Genomic DNA, 17,858 nt, shown 5'->3' with positions numbered 1-17,858 from the left:
ATATGTTAAAAATTATTTTTAGAAATGTAATCTATGTGATGGATGTCATACGTACGTAATTGGATTTGTCTCGTAGTGTGTGTAATAAATTATTTAAAATACTCTGTATTCTTTGATAGTATTGTATTGTCATCGCTTTAAGTACTTACTACCGCCCACTGGTCGTCAGGTTAGTAACTAAGATGAATCTGGTTAGAAAAAAAGTAGAGCTGTGAGCTTCTATATACTTCTGTATTCTCTGGCCGTGTTAGGACACTTTTAACGAGGTTATGTTCGATGAGAAGAAATAGTTCGATTGAAGAGGATGTGCAAAGAATTTTAAATAAAAATTAATAAATTAAGTAGAAACAATGGAATTAATTATAACGAGTGATAACGTCGCCGAAAATTGGAGTGCAGCAGCGTGGGATCCAAATACAGGATCACTTATATCAACCTACAAGCATGCAGCACCTATCGCAAATAAGACCTTACAAGTTTTAAGTGATTGTTATTTATTGGGTGCAGATTCAGCTAAACCACGATTACACGTATGGCCATTGAACAGTCAAAGGCCAATTTCTAACATCAGATTAACAACTCCAGGAAAAGTGTCAGCTTTAACGTCCACCCCGGATGGTTCTTACATCGTAGCCGCGATTAGTGAAAAACTATACGTTTGGCAGCTTTGTAATGGTCGACTATTAGCGATAATAGCGCGACATTATCAAACGATAACGTGTTTGAAATTTACCAAAGACAGTTCGATGTTCATTAGTGCCGGAGAGGATGGTTTGATATTAGTTTGGTCATTGTTCAATGTAATAAACAACGAGGAACAACGATCTCATCCTGTTTATTCCTTTTCAAATCATACTTTGCCGGTGAAAGATCTTTACGTTGGCCATTGCGCACCACGTGCGAGGTTATGTTCCGTTTCGTTGGATCATACCGCAAATATTTATGATCTCAACGGCGGTAAATTGCTCGGTACTTTCGTATTCGATTTACCATTGACCTCGGTTTGCATGAATGCAACAGAGAGCGAATTATTCGTCGGTACCACCAGCGGTTTAATTTACAAATTTTATCTGCACGAGCCACCACGAGGTATAGAACACCACGTGAAAATCATAATAAACGATGACGCGGACGACAGCACCGTCTATCGGGGACACGAATCAACAATCGTTTCTCTGTCGGTATCGAACGATTGTAGGAATCTACTTTCCGCTTGTTTAAACGGAAAAGTGCATCTCTGGGACGTGGACAATCGTGAGATTATTAAAACCTTTGCTCACAAAGGACAAATAACCTCGGCATTATTTTCGAAACGTTTTAACAATTTTTACATACAAGATTTAAAACCTTCGTTGCAAATTCATCCTTTGCAAAGGGTATCGGAAGATAACGCAAAGGAAAATATCATCGATATCACGAGAAAAGGACGAGATATTTCGGATTTTTTAAATTTTCATTCTTTCGTCGAGGAAGAATCTTCTCTATCGGATATAGACAAAAATATTGCTCGTAAATTGGAAAATGCGATGGAAGAAAATAAAAAACTTAAGAAGATCAACGCGGATTTATACAAATGCGCCGTTGAATATATTTTAAAATGTAAATCATCGACCAATCATCTGCAGGATCAATAAACATTATTTTTATAATGGAAAAATAATAAAAAATTATGAAAAAAAAAGAAACACTCTGTGAGAAAATGATATATATCCCTTTTCATTTTATTATTACATTGATAGAAATTTAGTAGAAATTAGGGATTACTCGAGATGTAATACCCAGATTTGTTTGTTGATTTAATTTTAATGAAGACTGAGAAAAGAGGCATTACCCTTTCCCTAATTCTCTTACCTCTTTCCCAATTAACTCGCAAATAATATTTCATTTCTAAATCATTTCTATCCTACGTGTATTTTACATTTCATTTTCTATCGTTCTTTACATCGATTGAAATATATAGGTTTTTTTTTTTTTGTTTTACGAAAAATTCTCATTTTAAGAAATAACGTTGAATTTAGAGATTAGAAAAATACACGAACGAAATAAATGAACAAAAAATCGGCCAAGTTTCCACGAGCTATAGAAAAAAAAATTAAGAAGAAAATAATGTTATTACTAGGTGGAACGTTAAACGTAACATAGGATCCCTTATTAACGTCATTTTCCTATATCCTTTGTATTTAAATGAACTAAGGGTTAGTTAGGTGCACGTATGTAAATGAAACAAGCTCATAGACAAGATAGAAGAATCGTGTTTTACAAGCAAATTAAGCGAGTTTAACTATAGTACTAACCAGTTTGCATATAAATTAATCGTTCGACTTAAACGGAAGTCTATGAATCTATTCGAATTAAATTTTTGTTTTTTTTTTCTTTCTTTCTTTTCTTTTTTATGGTTAATCTTATCAATAAATCATATCGATGATAGAATTATATTTAACTCGATGATGAAAAAACAAGAAAAATATCGAAAAAAAATCGATTAATTGTTGAGACGTTGTAATTGATCAATCGATCAATCGATGATCGGCGAAAAAAGAAATAAAAACAAACTAAATTGTCACGCGTCGGCTAGATTAATGCACCTGAAATGTGTATCCTAACAGGGAATATATCGATGAGGATATGTCACGTCTACAATAATAATACGTTATAAGCTGTCGTACAATCATAGGGTCACGCTTTATATAAATCTACGCGTGATCCGATAAAATAACGTTACTAATTTTTGTTTTGTTTTTGTTTGATTATTTTTGAACGTAAAATCACCTTCCAAGGTAAAATAAATCACGATCCATTTCAGTAAGAGTTATATTCGGATATCGATCTGTCGAAATTCTATCATTTAAATCTCCAATAATTTCTTTTTCTACAATCAATAAGTTTGAAAAAGAAAATCAAATGAAAATATTTATAAATAATTTTTGTTTACAATTTTTGTTTGAATTAATCGTTGCGTAGAAGAAAAAAGGGATTGAAAAATGATCCTTCGGTTTTATATATTTTTGAGAAATAAAAATAATAAAATAACAGTTAAACAATAGAGATAAAGATAAAAATGGGTTCGTGTATCTTACTTTAATTACATTAAAACAAATTTTACTTCGGACGTATTAGAATATGTTGATTATTTTCTTTTCAAACGCGTGTAAATAATTACCCAAAAAAAAAAAAACGTAAAGAAAATCGGACAACACCGGACAATTGATTTTCTTTAATTTTGTTCTATTTTTTTTTCTTATATAAAAAAAAAATACCTCTGAGTTGATCCATTACTTTTTCAAAACATCCTTTTATAAAAAAAGAAACAACATATTGTAGCTCACACACAAAGAGATCCAGAGAAAAGAGAGTGAAAGAAATTTTTTATTAAATTCACATCATCGTATTTGGTACGTCGTGGATATAAAATCTAACGTAGGTAAGCCGTGGAACGCAAAGAGGAACGCGTTTCACGATGGTTCGAGTCTAAGGAAGAAAGAAAGGAAAAGAAGAGAAAGAGAAAGAGAGAGAGAGAGAGATGGAAGGATGGTTGGTTGCTGAGATGGTAGAAACGCAACAACGAGAGAAAGGGAGGTGAGGGAAAGGAGGACGACTTAGAGGGGGTTTTATGTTGTATGGGGGGTGTATGGGGGGTAGCAACCCTCTCGCAAAGAGGATGGAGGCGCTTGGTATAAAATCGGACGGGAGATACCTCGAGACATCCAGTGTTGATGCGTTCTCCATACTCTGCACCATCTTTTCTTACTTCTTTCCTACATCCCCAAGAAAAGAACAAAAACAAGAAGAAGAAGAAGAATAAGAGAAAAACAAGAGAAGAATAAATTCAAGAAGAAGAAGAAGCGAGAAAAATAATAGAGAGGATATCTTCTCAATTTTCAAAATGTCCTATCATCGAGTATTTCTTCCATTGATCCTACTGATATTTGCAATCTCCATCGATCGTAAGTTTTCTCAACGAATATCATTAAAAAGTATTACGATACCAATTAAATATAACTTACATACGTTTATAAATCAATTAAAGTAATCGCGGATGAATGATACTGCGTGCATGTTTTTCTTTTTTTTGGGTATTTTTATTCTCTTCAATTCTTCATTTTATTTGATTACAAATTAATCAAAAGTTCGCAGAAGGTTCGACCATTCTTGCTCGTATCCTGTCAACATTTTTTTTTCCCTTCCCTTTCCGTGAATCGATTATGTAAAAAAAAGGATTCTTCGCGAATGTAAAAACGTTGAAGTAAACTATAAATGCGAGGATATTTCGGATGATGGGTTCTATTTTCTTTTACTCCTTTTTTAGTTTTGTTTGTTAATATCAAACGATTGTAGATAGAGGGAGGATAACAAAAAAATACGATAAATTTTTCTTGGAAACAAACGTTCAATCGTTCTCGTACATTTTCTTTTTTTTTCTCTCTCTTTCACTTTATACGATCTTATGGGTTTACATTGAATCGTTAAATATATATATCTCACTATTTATATGGTTTTAATGGATAGAAAAATATAAGAGGTGATATTTTATTTTTTTAATACGTTTATCTCGGGGTAAAGTCGTGGTATGTCGAATATAAAGGGCTTTTCATCAAAGATTCGTTTTTGTTGCGTTGTGCATGGGTGCGCGCGCGAAGGCGGAAGAATGCAACTTTCAAATGTGTTTTCACAAAGAATTTTCTTTCTCTCTCTCTCTCTCTCTCTCTGCCTTTGCTTTTAAAAGAGATAAATCATAGAGTATTGCCGAGGTTATTCTATTGACGGATCTCAAGAATTCATATTCGATACAGTTTTCACTTTGAACGTTTTCTTTACTAAAGAATACGACTATTTCTTTGTAGCTTGGTTTGCATCAATGTTATACTTTTAAACATCTTCCTATCTCTCTCGCTATCTCTTCCATTCTTTTTCCATAGTATACACGTTATCCTAACATTCACGATTGAGATGCAAAGATTCCCTTTTTTTCTTTTTTTTTTCTATTTTTATCTATCACTTTTACCTGTATTTTTGTTTCTTTTTTTTTTTTTAATCGAAGTGTTTAAATTATTTTTACCATTCGATCGTAAACAAATATTTTCTTCTCTCTCGTTCACAATTTTATCATTTAAATAATTCAATAAAGAAAAAAAAAATATTTTCATTGCAATAGATTTGAAAAGGTTTTTTCTTTTGAATTTTACAAGTCACTTATTCAATTTTCGTTGTAACAATTTAATTCGCTAATCGAGTAATAGGGAGATATCAAAGGTAACGTTGACAACGTGTGTACACGTTGTACAGTTTCATAGGGTTTACATCCATATACCGTTACACCGTACACTCGCTCGATATTTTTCTCTTTTTTTTTATTTTTATTCGAGATAGACAAAGGTTAATACACTATTATCTCTTATCTATATTTTGATTTTTCAATAGAAAAGAAATATCTTCGATAGAGTTTCTTCTTTATTCGTATTTTTATTCTTCAATAATTTACAAAAAGGTACATTAGGCCAATTTTTTGTTTTCTTAATAATTCGGCCCAGAGTTTCGTGGTAAAGGGGTTTGAAATTTTGTCCACGCAAATTCTGTAATCTGGAATAATCGAAAAATATTAAAGATCGACGTTAACGTTCATTCGTAGTTTCAATCTGTCGCATATTGATCGACAATGGACTTTAACACAGACACACAGAGTGAGAGAGAGAGAGAGAGAGAGAGAGAAAAAGTTACCAAATTGATACGAGTCGTATCTCCTACGGCATTCTATGAAAAATAATAAAAAATACAAAAAAGAAAAATATATTTCCACGTAGACCGCGTACAACCATAGCACTGCAAGTTTCGAAAGGTTTCAACTATAGCAAGGAAGCACATAGATTCTCCCGTTTCCATCCTATTTTTCTCGTTTCTGTATTTTATCGTGCACAGGTATCACCGTATCCTCTTTCTCATTCTCAATCAATTTGGTTGCATCGGTGAAATGAAAAGAATCTTCGTCGCTGTTAGTGAAAAAAAAAAAAAAAAGAAAAGAAAAAAAATAAATTTAATGATTCGTAAGCGTTAGACAAATAAAACCTCGTGCCAAGTTAATTTCAACGGCTCGGGAGAACTCGTTAAAGGACGCTAATTAGACGCGAGTATCTTATTGACCTACTTTGATACTTTTTTGATATTTATAATAAAAAAAAAAAGAAAAATCATATATATGTATATCGAAAGGAAGAAAATGAAAAAGAACACGGCCAGTTTTTATTGGAACGTGTTGGTTAATTATTTTTTTGTTTTTTCTTCTTCTTCTTCTTTATCTTATTTTTCTTTCCTTTTCTTTTTATAAAAAAATATACGAGTATTATTAATTTTTGATTTAATTTGCAAGCCAATTTTTCAATCGAACGTACATTTTGCATCAATTTTTTTCATTTCAGTACATTTTGGGTAATTGCAACTACGTGTTTTTTTTTTGGTTGACCAACGATATAGAAAAGAAGTGATTATTGTTATTAATGAAGGGTTTGTATGCGTTACAGAAGTACGAAATGAAAAAATTAACTGCAGGCGTTCGTCGGGATTGGTTGCTTATCCAAGAATCGGAAGAAGCTCCGAAATGACGGAATTTCAAAGAACGTCAAGACCAGTTGGTATCATCCCTTATCCGCGACCTGGACGATCCAATTTACCATTGTTTTTCATCGGTGCTGATCGGAAACACGATATGGGTTCAACAATCGATTTAGAAATTCTTCCAACTCGTGAATCCGAGATTGAATCTACTTACGAACCTGATTACGACGGTAAACCATTTACAAATCAATTCAAATAAGAAACAAATCATTTTCTAAACGAACAAAAAGTAATATAATAATAATAATTAATAAAAACTCGTGTTCGCGTGTTTTTTTTTTTTTCAGAATTTCATCCAGATTTAGGAGCGCTCGTGAGACACCTGGATAAAATTTATCCTAAATTAAAACAACACGAAGATTTACAATCCCACAATCTTGCCTTACGTACGTGTTTTTAATCTTATCAAAATGAATTATCAAATAGATGTTTTATATTTTTTCTTCTTTTTTTTCTGGACTATTTTATCAGATACTTTCCTTAATTATTTTCTTTTACTTTTCTCAAAAAAAAAAACAAACAATACACGTACGCAAACTTGTCACTACCAACATTCTCGACCAACTTTCTATCCTAATTATCGTCACTAATATTCAAATAGGAAAAAAAAAAGAGAAAGGAGAGAAAAGAAAAAGGAAAGAAATATTATTTCGTCGGATGAAAAGCTTAACACGTTTGACACATTGCGAATGCTAAGATACGCGAGTAAACATATGTGTACACGTGCGTGTAAAATATCGATTAACATATAACATAGAAAATGTTCGGTGGTACCTAGAGAAATGTACTAACGGAATTAATCTTAGCACGTTGGTTGGGATGTTGGTTGGCAATATGGCAAATCCGATACACGGTGCCTTCACAATTTAGTAGGCAATTAAGTGTTCCTAGTGGCTAATGTGTGGCACGATAAATCAACGTAGGTCATTAGTTTCCATACTACTATCCGAAAGCGCATTCTCCGTTGGCTTCGTTCGATCCTCTTCCACCCACTCCACCTCACCCCAACCCACCCTCTCTCTCTCTCTCTATTCATCTATCTATCTATCTTTGTCTCATTCTCTCTTATTCAAGATATTCACTATGATCGCGTGACTTCTCTGGATGGGAGGATGATCATTAGACATCGTTACTAAAACCGTGTCGAGCTATCCGTTTTAATAGATTGTTCAAATTTAACCCTTTCCTTCCTTCCTTCCTTCCTTCCTTTCTTTCATTTTTCTTCTTTCTTTTCTTCAAATTATTTTTTAAAGAAAAGCTTTTTTCTTTTATTCTCTCATCGATTTCTTCCTTATCAACAGGTTCGTACCCGCGTCAAGGACAAATAACGTGGAGTCTACCGAGAACCGGAAGAGATACTACCGATCACGACCCTCCCACTAATGTCCTTTGAATTTGATCCTGCTGGAAGAATTTCGTGATTTTAAGCAACTTTTAAAGGAAGATGACGGAAACCGGGGAAAATTAATCTATTGCCGAAAGAAATGAAACGAACGAGGAAAAACAAAAATAAAGAAAAATTCAAATAATAATTTAATGGAAGGAAGATTATATTAAATAAAAGACAAATAGAACCGAAATATGACGATATCGACAAAAATTCTTATTTTTAATCATCGTATCGTAACTTACCTCCGAATTTTCTTCCTCCTTCTTTTGCTCCTCCCAATTGGTCGACTTTCTAATTCCCATCTGATATCTGATACATTTTATCTGAATAAAACTAGAGTACACACACACACACACACATATATATACATGCAAGAAGAGTTTTCAGATTCGTTAACGTATTAATGCACTTGTTCGTAAACTTCTCTCGTTAAAACAAAGGTGTACAACGTATACGAGAAAGAGGAAGAAGAACAAGAAGAGAGAGAGAGAGAGAGAGAAAAAAAGAAGTAGAAGCGGGACCAGGTTGTTTCACGAAAATTACACATTCTATTATATTTCTGTCTCTCGTCCTTTGTCCCAGTAAACCTTCAATAAATTAAATACGTAATGTGTATGGCCTGGAACGAAACAAAAATCATTACCGAGGTAACAATGATCCCTGCTATTATTCACGATTTACTTTTCCCTAGATCGACTACGTTCTACATCACTGTGCACACTCCTTTTAATCAATGAAGAAATTAATTATATGTGCTGAAAGAATAATAAAAAAAAATAATATATATATATACAAAATGAACCATTGTATCTATATCAAATGAAGATGACAATAAAAATAAGATTTCTGAGATTGTATTGGAATTTCTGTAAATGACACTGATAATCAAATAAATAATAATATAATATTAATGAGATAAAAGTGACGTGTAAATTAAATTTGAAATTATTAACGATCGGTACCTACTTATATACTCGCTCTGAAGCAACCCCTTAACGAAAGGGTTAAAAATAATAATAACAACAACAACAACAACAACAACAATAGAAGCAATAACAATAATAATAATTATAGTCCTGATATATGAAAAAAAAGGTATGAAGACTTTGACAAGTCGGCGGTATATAAAATTCAATCGTTTTATTAATTGACAAAGTGTTCATAATGAATACCGATGTATCTCCCACGTGGATTCGCGTACGCTAACTCACGTGGACTTGACACCGAGATTACGTGTCTCGTAATGCGTGTTACGTAATAACAAATATGTACACACGAAGATTATGTAACAAACTAGTGATATACTTTGAGAATGAATGTAGAGGGTTCGGGGTGGAATAATGGAAGTGGAGGTGGAAGTGGAAGTGGTGGTGGTGGTGGTGGAGAAGGAAGAAGAGTTGAGGGATGGGAAATGGGGATTAGGACCGGAGACGGAAATGGGAGTGTGTGGGTGATTGGTTAGGGGGATGCAAAGGTACGGAGAAGAAATAATCGGCCGTGAAAGAAGGAAAGATACTTTTTCTTCATTTTTATATCTTCTTCTTCTTCTTATTCTTATTCTTCTGTTTCCTTTTATTTTTATTCTTCTTTCGTTCGTCACGGTTATCGATTCGTTCGATGAACTTTGTTGGAGGAGATCGCGAACTATGTACAAATGTCCCATTGTCATTTTCGGAGACATCGACGACTAAAAACGGAAACTCTTTTTCTCTCGCTTTTTTCTTTTTTTTTTTTTCTTTTATATATATATAAGTATATATATATATATATATAAGTATTTTCTTTTCTTTTTTTTTTCTTTTTTATTTCCTCATCTCTTTTTCCCCTTCTCTTTCTTATCATTTCTTTGATCGTATCTCTTCGTCATTTGGGTTACGAGATATTCTCGGGCACTCACGCAAGCAGGCAAGGCGGGCAGACAAGCGGACAGACAGATATTCAAAATTCAGAGACAGGTGTCAACCTGACACGTAGCTAAAATTGCTCCTTTTCTGGAATCACCGGTTCTCTTCGTGTCTCTGTCCTGGAATCTCGAGAACGTCATAATACGGTCTTTTCTCTCTCTCTCTCTCTCTCTTTCCTTTCTTTTTTTTTATTTTCCTTTATTTCTATATCCCTCTCACACACGAGGGATCACGTTGAGAATAAGTCTCTCTGTTCATTTCGTAGCTGCTCTAGGATCAGCCTTGGAGTCTCTTTTATCGGCTGAATGTAAAAGACAGACGGAAAGAAAGAAAGAAAGGAAAGAAAGAAAAAAAGAAGAAACTCGCGTTCAACGACGCGTGCATCGAACGAGTTTCAACGATCGATCTCGGTAGTAGTTTTAGTATTTTTCGTTAATTTTCACGCACACAGAGAGAAGATCTCTTCGCGAATCTAGGATAGATTTAGTCTAAAGAGAGACGAACTCGTGGGGTGGTTGAATGATCCGCGGGGGTGGGGGCGGGGATAATCTCAAGTCGACGTCGGTCAGGGAGAAGGCGGAACTTCCGTTGGCAGTGACCCTCGGGCCCATATTGTCGTAGGGTGAACCAAGATCCGTTGCGTTGCGAAGGGCTCGTCGAGGAAGCGTCGCGAAACTCGATACACAGGGGGTCGAAGGTAAAGCGGCGACCGTGTTTTTCTCGGTGACGCCACTGACCGCACCGTGGACCGGAATGTCGAGTAAGTCCGGGTAACAACGTTCCGTCGAGTCCTGGGGCAAAGAGACGGAGATGAAGATGTTGCCGAAGATACCGGCTGGCAAAACACCCGTCGTAAATTCCGGCGGGGGCGGGGGGAAACCGGCGGGACAGGGAATGGCACGACACACGCTAGTCGAATTGCTTATCTCCGGTCTAAGTCTTTCTACCGTCACCGTAGCAGCTCCCATGTGATCACAGATAGAAACACGCTCGGCCAGTTCGAGGTCACCGGTGCTACATGCTTCGGCCAAACTGCCATGACCACTGGCACGATCGTTCGCGCTACCAGCCGTCGTAGTCGTCACTGATAGATCCAACAGTTTCTTTTCTTGATCACCGAAGCTCGTACTACCTTGCAGTTTGACTTTCTCTCGTTTACCGTTGCGACGACTGCCACCGCACAAGCAGAATGCCAATAATATGGCCGAAACGGAAGCACCTAGAGCAGCCGCCCCGCCCCCAGCTAGGCTAACCCAAAGCAACCAATTGTCGCTCTGGGACAATGTCGGTGCCGTGTAAATGCGTGGTATGGCTACGCTTACGGTGTCCCTCGCAAGACCAGCTATGTTTTTTGCGAAACACGCGTACTCTCCTGCGTCCCCGTCGCTCGCATTGTAAACGGTTAAATTGCTCCACCTGTCGGCGGCAGCTCTCTCGGATTTCTCGTTGTAGACGAGATTCGTGTCGGAGGATACTCGAGCTACGTATGTACCTACGTAAGCTTGATCGTTAATTCTCGTTGCGTTAACGGGACCGCCGTTCAATTGCCACCATACTTCCGGCTCCGGATCTCCGCTGGCCAAACACGCGAGACTCAAATTACCGTTACTCTCCTCTTGGATGGTACTGGCCAATACGAATACCTCGGGTTCGCAGGCAAATTCCCCTGGCTTGACTTCTTCCCATTTTCGACCTTCCAGTCTTTCCGGCGCGAAACAGAACTGTGGCGCGGAATACAATTTGCTCGGGGTCTCCGGTATCAACCAAGTACGAAATCCTCGTAATCTGCAGTCGCAACTCCAATGATTGCCGTCCAAGGTAAGAGTCTTGAGACGTGGTAGACTCGATATGACCGGAGCGTCCAAGTACTTGAGTTCGTTGCTATCGAGTTTGAGAGATTCCAAGCCTGCGAGTCTGACGAAGGCTTGCCCGTGTATCTCGGTCAAGGAACACCTCTGTAATTCCAAAGTCCTGAGGTGTTGGAGAACCGGAAATTGATGGCTCTTGAGCATGCCCAAAGGATTACCGCTGAGTATAAGAATCCTAAGCCTCTCGTTACCGAGGAAAGTGTCTGGCTCGAGATTTTTCACGTGATTGTCCGAAAGATCGATTTCCACGAGTATCCTCATGTCTCTGAACGAGTCCGCGTGAATCTCGTGAATGCCGGCGTTCCTCAAAAAGACTCTTTGAAGATTCAACAAACCGGCACGCTTGAATATCTCCGATTGCAGGGCCGGTATTTTGTTGCCGGATAGATCCAATACTTGCATGTCCGGATCCAAGGAGGCTGGGAGCGAGGTCAGTCCAGCATCCGGACAGAGGGCCGACTTTTTGCCGGACGTCCACTTGCATCTGCAAACGGCAGGGCAATCCGTCCAATCGGGAAAAGCTGCCGCTTTCGATGGCAACGCGAAACTTCCGACGAGTAAGAATAGGGCGAGTAATATGCGCCCTCGTAGAGGGTGTTGCCTTGTAACTAACATAATCCTCCGGCAGTTCAGCTTTCTCGTGACACGGTCAGCAGCCGACCGTTGATATTCTTCGGTTGGCTCGACGAAGACGAGCCTGCGAAAAAGAGTTTAACGTGCGAACAATGAAAATAGCTTTTCCGTTTTTACTCGATATACGAAACAATTTCTCTCTATTTTCCTCTATACTATTGCACACATAGGTAAGCGCGAATCAATTGGAAGCCGTGGGAGCGTTAGAATCGAATAGAAAGAGAACAAAAAAAAAAAAAAAAGAAAGAAAAGAAATAGATAAATCCAGGCGATATCCGAGCAACCATAGAAACGTATCTTCGATAAAACTATTAGAGAAAAAGGTTCTCTTCTCTGGCAACTACTACTCTGTGTGTGTATATAACTCTAATGTTTACTTTTTTCATTCCCAACGTCGTATAGTATTTTCAAGCATTTTCTATCTCGGATAGGAGTCTCCAATTATGCTTACGGTAAAACTTTGATATAAGAGGAAACTAAAGGTTGTATCGGTAACGAAGCGCCTTGTTCTTACTTTGTAAGAAGAATGTTTCCCTTGGGCACGGCTAAACATGGCCTCCACGAATCTGAAAGAGGCCGTCATGCTTGCGTGGACGCTTCCATTGTTTCTCAGGAGCTTTCATTTTGCCCACCGGTCCTTCGGGTATCGCGAGGCTATTGTTGCCGGAGTCTTGGATTTCATCCTGATTAAGTAGACTCAATGCACGCGTAGACCGGAACTCGGCCTACTTTAGAATCCACGGATATATCCTTACGGCTTAAGCTGCGGAATAAAGAAAGGAGAGAGAAATAAAATCATTCGGATTTATGCAACCGATTTAACTCCAAGAGAATGCACGTGACGATACAAAAGGACAAAATGAGAAATAAAGAAGAAGGAATAAGGAAAGGTAGATTGAGATGAAGTGAGAGAGAGAGAGAGAAGATGATAGTCATTCGATTATCAGATATAAAAGATAAAAACAAGATTCGTTACCTAATACGGAAGCAATCCGATTTCCAAGAGAACCACAACGTTTCCCCTCTCTCTCGAGCTTCTCAAGTTTCTACCCATCCTGTCAACCTTCCAGCCTTCCTGTTCGAGCACGTCGACGCGTTAATCGTTTCACGCTTGACGTGATTTCTCCTGTCTCGGAATCACCAGTTTAACTTTCAAACTCATCGCCTGTGAACGAAGGAAAATGGACAACACTGCTTACGTAGATTATATCAGAGAACACAAAACGTCATAGAAAGAACAAACTCTTTCTCTCTCTCTCTCTCTCTCACACACTCACTCTACATATATACATTCTGTATAGGAGTGCGCGCGCGCGCGCGCGTGTACGTGTGTATGACAGAAGTCTGCGATAGACGAAAGAAAAGGATAAAAAAACAGGAAAAAGGAAAGAGGAGAGAGTTCTTTGACCTTCCACGTTGGGAAAAAAAATGAGTAGGAGTAGGAGTAGGAGGTGGATGAGGAGGAGAAGGAGGAGGTGGATGAGGATGACGACGATGATGATGAAGTAGAAGAAGACACTGGTGTATCGGGCACGTTAGGTAACACGTTCGAATACGGGGACGCGAATAAGAATGTTGAAAAGTTGTGTTAGGTTTTGCTCCTCTCATCGACCTGAAAAAAATTGCAACCGTTCGGGTCCCATCGGTGTGTCTAACAAGTGCATCGCCGATCGGGCCGGCCATCGACCGCAGCGCGACCGTTCCATTACATCACGGCTTGGTACTTGAATTAATGCACGCACACACACCACACATACACACACACACAGACACACGCACACACAAGAAGAAAGGATGGAACGAGTGCTGTGGTATCGTGGCCGGCCAACCAATCGCGCTCCCGCTTATAACCTCCCTCGAGCCTTAAAGACGAGCGTACAACGTTTCACTCTCGAAATTGCGAGCGTCGGGGACGATGATGATGCTGCGCAACCGTCGGTGAATCTCGGGAGAGATGGGAGCAGGGCGGTTGACTGAGAGAGAGAGAGAGAGAGAGAGAGAGAAAGAGAGAGAGAGAGAGGAAAAATTAAATATTTCCTCGTCCACCCTCCACCCTCGCTAACTCTCTCTCTCTCTCTCTCTCTTTTTCTACTCGCGTACACTCCAGAGCAAGATAATATTTAAAGGTAGAAAGAAAAATAGAAAAACGACAAACTTGATATAAAGATATATATATATATATAAAAAAGATTAAGGATTAAAAAAAAGAAAAGAAGAAAAATCCTCTTCGAACTATGCCACTTTTAAAACACACTGTTTCACACGAAAAAAGAGAAGATTATTCATAATATTATACATGGACGGAGAAAATCACCGTGTATCCTCACCAGTACGAATAGTAAATGTGTATGAATATCGTGAACGGTCGATGACGTTTTATCTCTTTGAAAAGAGAACAGAGATGACAAAAACTAACTGGTTAACTAGTCATTAACGCTTATGAAATGATAGGAGGACTCGGTGGTATTCTTGCTTGCTTGCTCGCTTGATTTCTTTCTTTCTTTTTTTCTTTCTTTCTTTCTTATTTTCTTTGTGAGAGTTTCCTGTCGAAATCAATCAATCCTCTCGTGCTGGTTTGAGTATCGTGGCAGGCGACGACAACAACAACGACGACGACGACGACGCGACACCGCGGAAATGGCGAGAGGCGTACGCGGTCTCCATGCTTTTAGAACGGACCAACGAGACCAATCCGCCGTCGGTTCCTCCATCGAGAATCCTCATCGTCTCTCTACCTGTCTCTCTGTAGAACACCGGAACGGTGAGCCACGGAGAAAGACCGACTGAGCCAACGAGGGAGAGTGAGAGAGTGAAAGAGAAAGAGAGAGAGAAAGAGAGGAAGAGAGAGAGGGAAAAGGGAATCGAGTATGTCACTGTCTATCTCTCTCTCTCTCTCTCTCTCTCGCTCTCTATCTCTCCCACTCTCCTCTCTCTCTCTACCTCCCGGTACGTGTCTCTTCTACTTCTTCTTCTTCTTCTACTTCTTCTTCTTGTTCGTATGTGCGCGCCAGCAGCCAGTATCTCTCCCTTCTTCTTCTCTAACGATGAGAGTAACGGAGAGAAAGAGAGTGGTGGGAGATATGAAGTGGCAATCGAGAAGAGAGAGACAGAGAGAGAGAGAGAGGGAAAGAACCAGTGTCGTCGTCCTCCGGCAAAGGATTTAGAACTCGGGACGAGGGGGGTGGTTGGTTGGTTGGTTGGTTAAGTCTGCTCGTACTCGAGGCTACTTTCGTAGTCACGAATAGGGTGGTTAAACTTTCGCGAGAATAGAAAGTTGCCGAATATAATCCTTAAAAGAAAATACGGGTGCACACAGAGTCACCGCTTCTTATTTCCAACGTTCGCCACGGAAGTCTGCAGATTTGCCGCAGCGGCCACCGACACGATGGATCTGCTGTATCCGCGTATACCGAAAACTCCTCTCTCTCTCTCTCTCTCTCTCTTTTATGTTCCCCTCCGCCACACACTCAGCCCTTCCCTTCCCACCCTCTCGCATTCTCTCGCACCTATCCACTCTCGCCAAATCCCCCACTCGTTCGACTTCGGCTCCCCCCCCGTTTCTCTTTCGCCCTCACCTTTTTCTCTTCATCCCCTAGGTTCCTCCACCCCCTCTCTCCATCTCTCTCTCTCTTTCTCTCTTTCGTACTATCGTGAATTTCCTTGCCGCATAGTCGTCGCGAGCAGCACCGTCGAATTCTCTCCTCCGCGTTCAATGAAAACCAGCACCTTCGGCACCACCAGCAACCACCAGCACCAGTGCCGGCCACCCTTCTTCGCTCCTTCATCTATTCCACTACGAATCGTTCCACCCTACGACACCCTTCCGAACTTCCTCGACACCGAATACTTTGATCCACCCTCCGCCAGGCGTCGCGTCGGCCGGTTTTCAACGAAGGGTGGTAACCCGATCGACGAGTTACCCCCATGAACAAGCGTCGCTACGATCTTCGACTTACCTTTGCCAACATTTCTATCGGTCCCTCTATGTTGTACTCTTTCCTAGCAAGAAAATCAATAAACTCGTTGTTTCTCCCCCTTTTTTTTTCTTCTTCTTTTTTTCCTTTTTATTTTTTATTCGAGAACAGCTTCAGCCCCACCAACAGGAGCCGAGAAATCTTGCTAACAGATCCTCGAGATTTACTTACCGACCCAGTTAAAACGGGTAGTTTCGAAAAACCACTACCGCGTCGATTAGGGTGAAATTCTACTACCATTTCGCGGTACTGATGATTCCTGCAATCGATTTATCTTATAATCCTTCTTGAACACGCCCTTGATATATTATTCGGGTCAAGAGAAGGAACAAGAGATTTTTATTTTCATCCGATTGTCGACGTTCGTAGGAAGATATATATTATGTTTATTTTATTACGTTTTCTAAATTTCTGACTACTTTTATCTACTATTTTCTTTTCTTTTCTAATATTCATCTAACAATAAGACTGATCCCTTATCCCCCCCAAAAAAAAATAAAAGTAGAACAATATCTATCGATCATATGCTTAGTACTTACATTTATGATTGATCAGAGTACTTTTAATCGATTCATAGTAAAAAAATATTTGTAAAATCAAATCAAGAAATTTGATCATAATTCACGTAGGTGTACAAATTAATTGGTTTAAGTCAATATATGTGCAGATGTATAAATAATGTCCCATGAATAACTATTAAGGACTACTATTATCTAGGATAAGTTCACATATGTACAATCTACAAGTGTGTAGAAACGATCTTTGGGAATTAGGAGGTTGAGTAAAATCAAATGTGCAATAACATAACGTATTCGTATTTCTTATGTTAATTAACTAAATGTTTGTCTATGTTCGCGTCAATTAGAATAGGATGAAAAATAATGAGAATAATGGTCGTAATCGAAACTGGGGAGGAGGAGAAATTCCTTGCTTCTTTTTACTTTGTTTATGTGTATGCGACTGTATGCGTGTGTGTGTGCATGTGTGTGTATGTTATTTTTTCTTTTTCTTTTTGTCTTGGCACACGAAATACATGCAACGTCACGAGACACCCACCAGGATCCGATATGGAAATGAACTTTTATTATTGCACTTTTTTTTTCTTTCTTTTTTTTCTCGCTAATTACACTCCGATTAAAATCGAAGCACGATCTCTCGCATCTTCCCGAGTAGAAGAAGAGGAAGAAGAAGAAGAAAAAGAAGAAGAAGAAGAAGAAGAAGTAGAAGAAGAAGTAGAAGAAGAAGAAGAAGAAGAAAATATTTTTCATTTAAGCAGCACGTTTTTCTATCATAGAACACGTGAGAGTGTAAGTTGTACATATTTATTATACAATTAAATAATCCCTATTCTTTTCTTTTCTTATTTTTCCTCTATTTCTTATCCCATCTTTATCTTTCTTTCTTATCTCTTCTTTTCTTTGTTATAATATTATTATTTTTTTTTTCTTTTTTTTTTGACACAAGGATCTTGCGCTTTTTCAAA

The 17,858-nt window shown here is 38.4% G+C and overlaps 3 protein-coding genes across 10 annotated transcripts; 2 read left to right on the top strand and 1 right to left on the bottom strand.

Annotated features, from left to right (window-relative positions):
- Positions 1-194: 194 nt before the first annotated feature.
- LOC122519819 (WD repeat-containing protein 18) lies at positions 195-1,637 on the top strand. Its single transcript, XM_043639555.1, has one exon. The coding sequence runs from the start codon at positions 351-353 to the stop codon at positions 1,632-1,634; it is 1,284 nt and encodes a 427-aa protein (XP_043495490.1). The 5' UTR covers positions 195-350; the 3' UTR covers positions 1,635-1,637.
- A 1,626-nt stretch (positions 1,638-3,263) lies between these two features.
- LOC122519416 (CAPA peptides-like) lies at positions 3,264-6,697 on the top strand (the record flags this gene model as incomplete). The annotated part of the gene is made up of 2 exons (XM_043638824.1): positions 3,264-3,944; positions 6,513-6,697. Coding segments are annotated over exons 1-2 (246 nt in total), but the record flags the coding sequence as incomplete, so codon positions are not given.
- Positions 6,698-9,827: 3,130 nt separating this feature from the next.
- On the bottom strand, positions 9,828-16,258 carry LOC122519816 (leucine-rich repeat-containing protein 24-like). Of its 8 annotated transcripts, none has more exons than XM_043639547.1 (4): positions 15,977-16,258; positions 13,378-13,566; positions 12,916-13,164; positions 9,828-12,465 (listed from the first exon to the last, which is right to left on the bottom strand). In XM_043639547.1, the coding sequence occupies exon 4, from the start codon at positions 12,381-12,383 to the stop codon at positions 10,389-10,391; it is 1,995 nt and encodes a 664-aa protein (XP_043495482.1). In that variant the 5' UTR covers positions 12,384-12,465; positions 12,916-13,164; positions 13,378-13,566; positions 15,977-16,258; the 3' UTR covers positions 9,828-10,388. The 8 variants fall into 8 exon arrangements, with proteins under 8 accessions (XP_043495482.1, XP_043495479.1, XP_043495483.1 ...); XM_043639544.1 differs by lacking the exon at positions 15,977-16,258 and adding an exon at positions 15,619-15,817; XM_043639548.1 differs by lacking the exon at positions 15,977-16,258 and adding an exon at positions 15,716-15,813.
- Positions 16,259-17,858: the final 1,600 nt, after the last annotated feature.

This window comes from Polistes fuscatus, unplaced genomic scaffold (genome assembly GCF_010416935.1).
Source record: "Polistes fuscatus isolate 324 unplaced genomic scaffold, CU_Pfus_HIC Scaffold3, whole genome shotgun sequence".
Lineage (NCBI taxonomy): Eukaryota > Metazoa > Arthropoda > Insecta > Hymenoptera > Vespidae > Polistes > Polistes fuscatus.
This window is presented reverse-complemented; position numbering and strand designations above follow the sequence as displayed.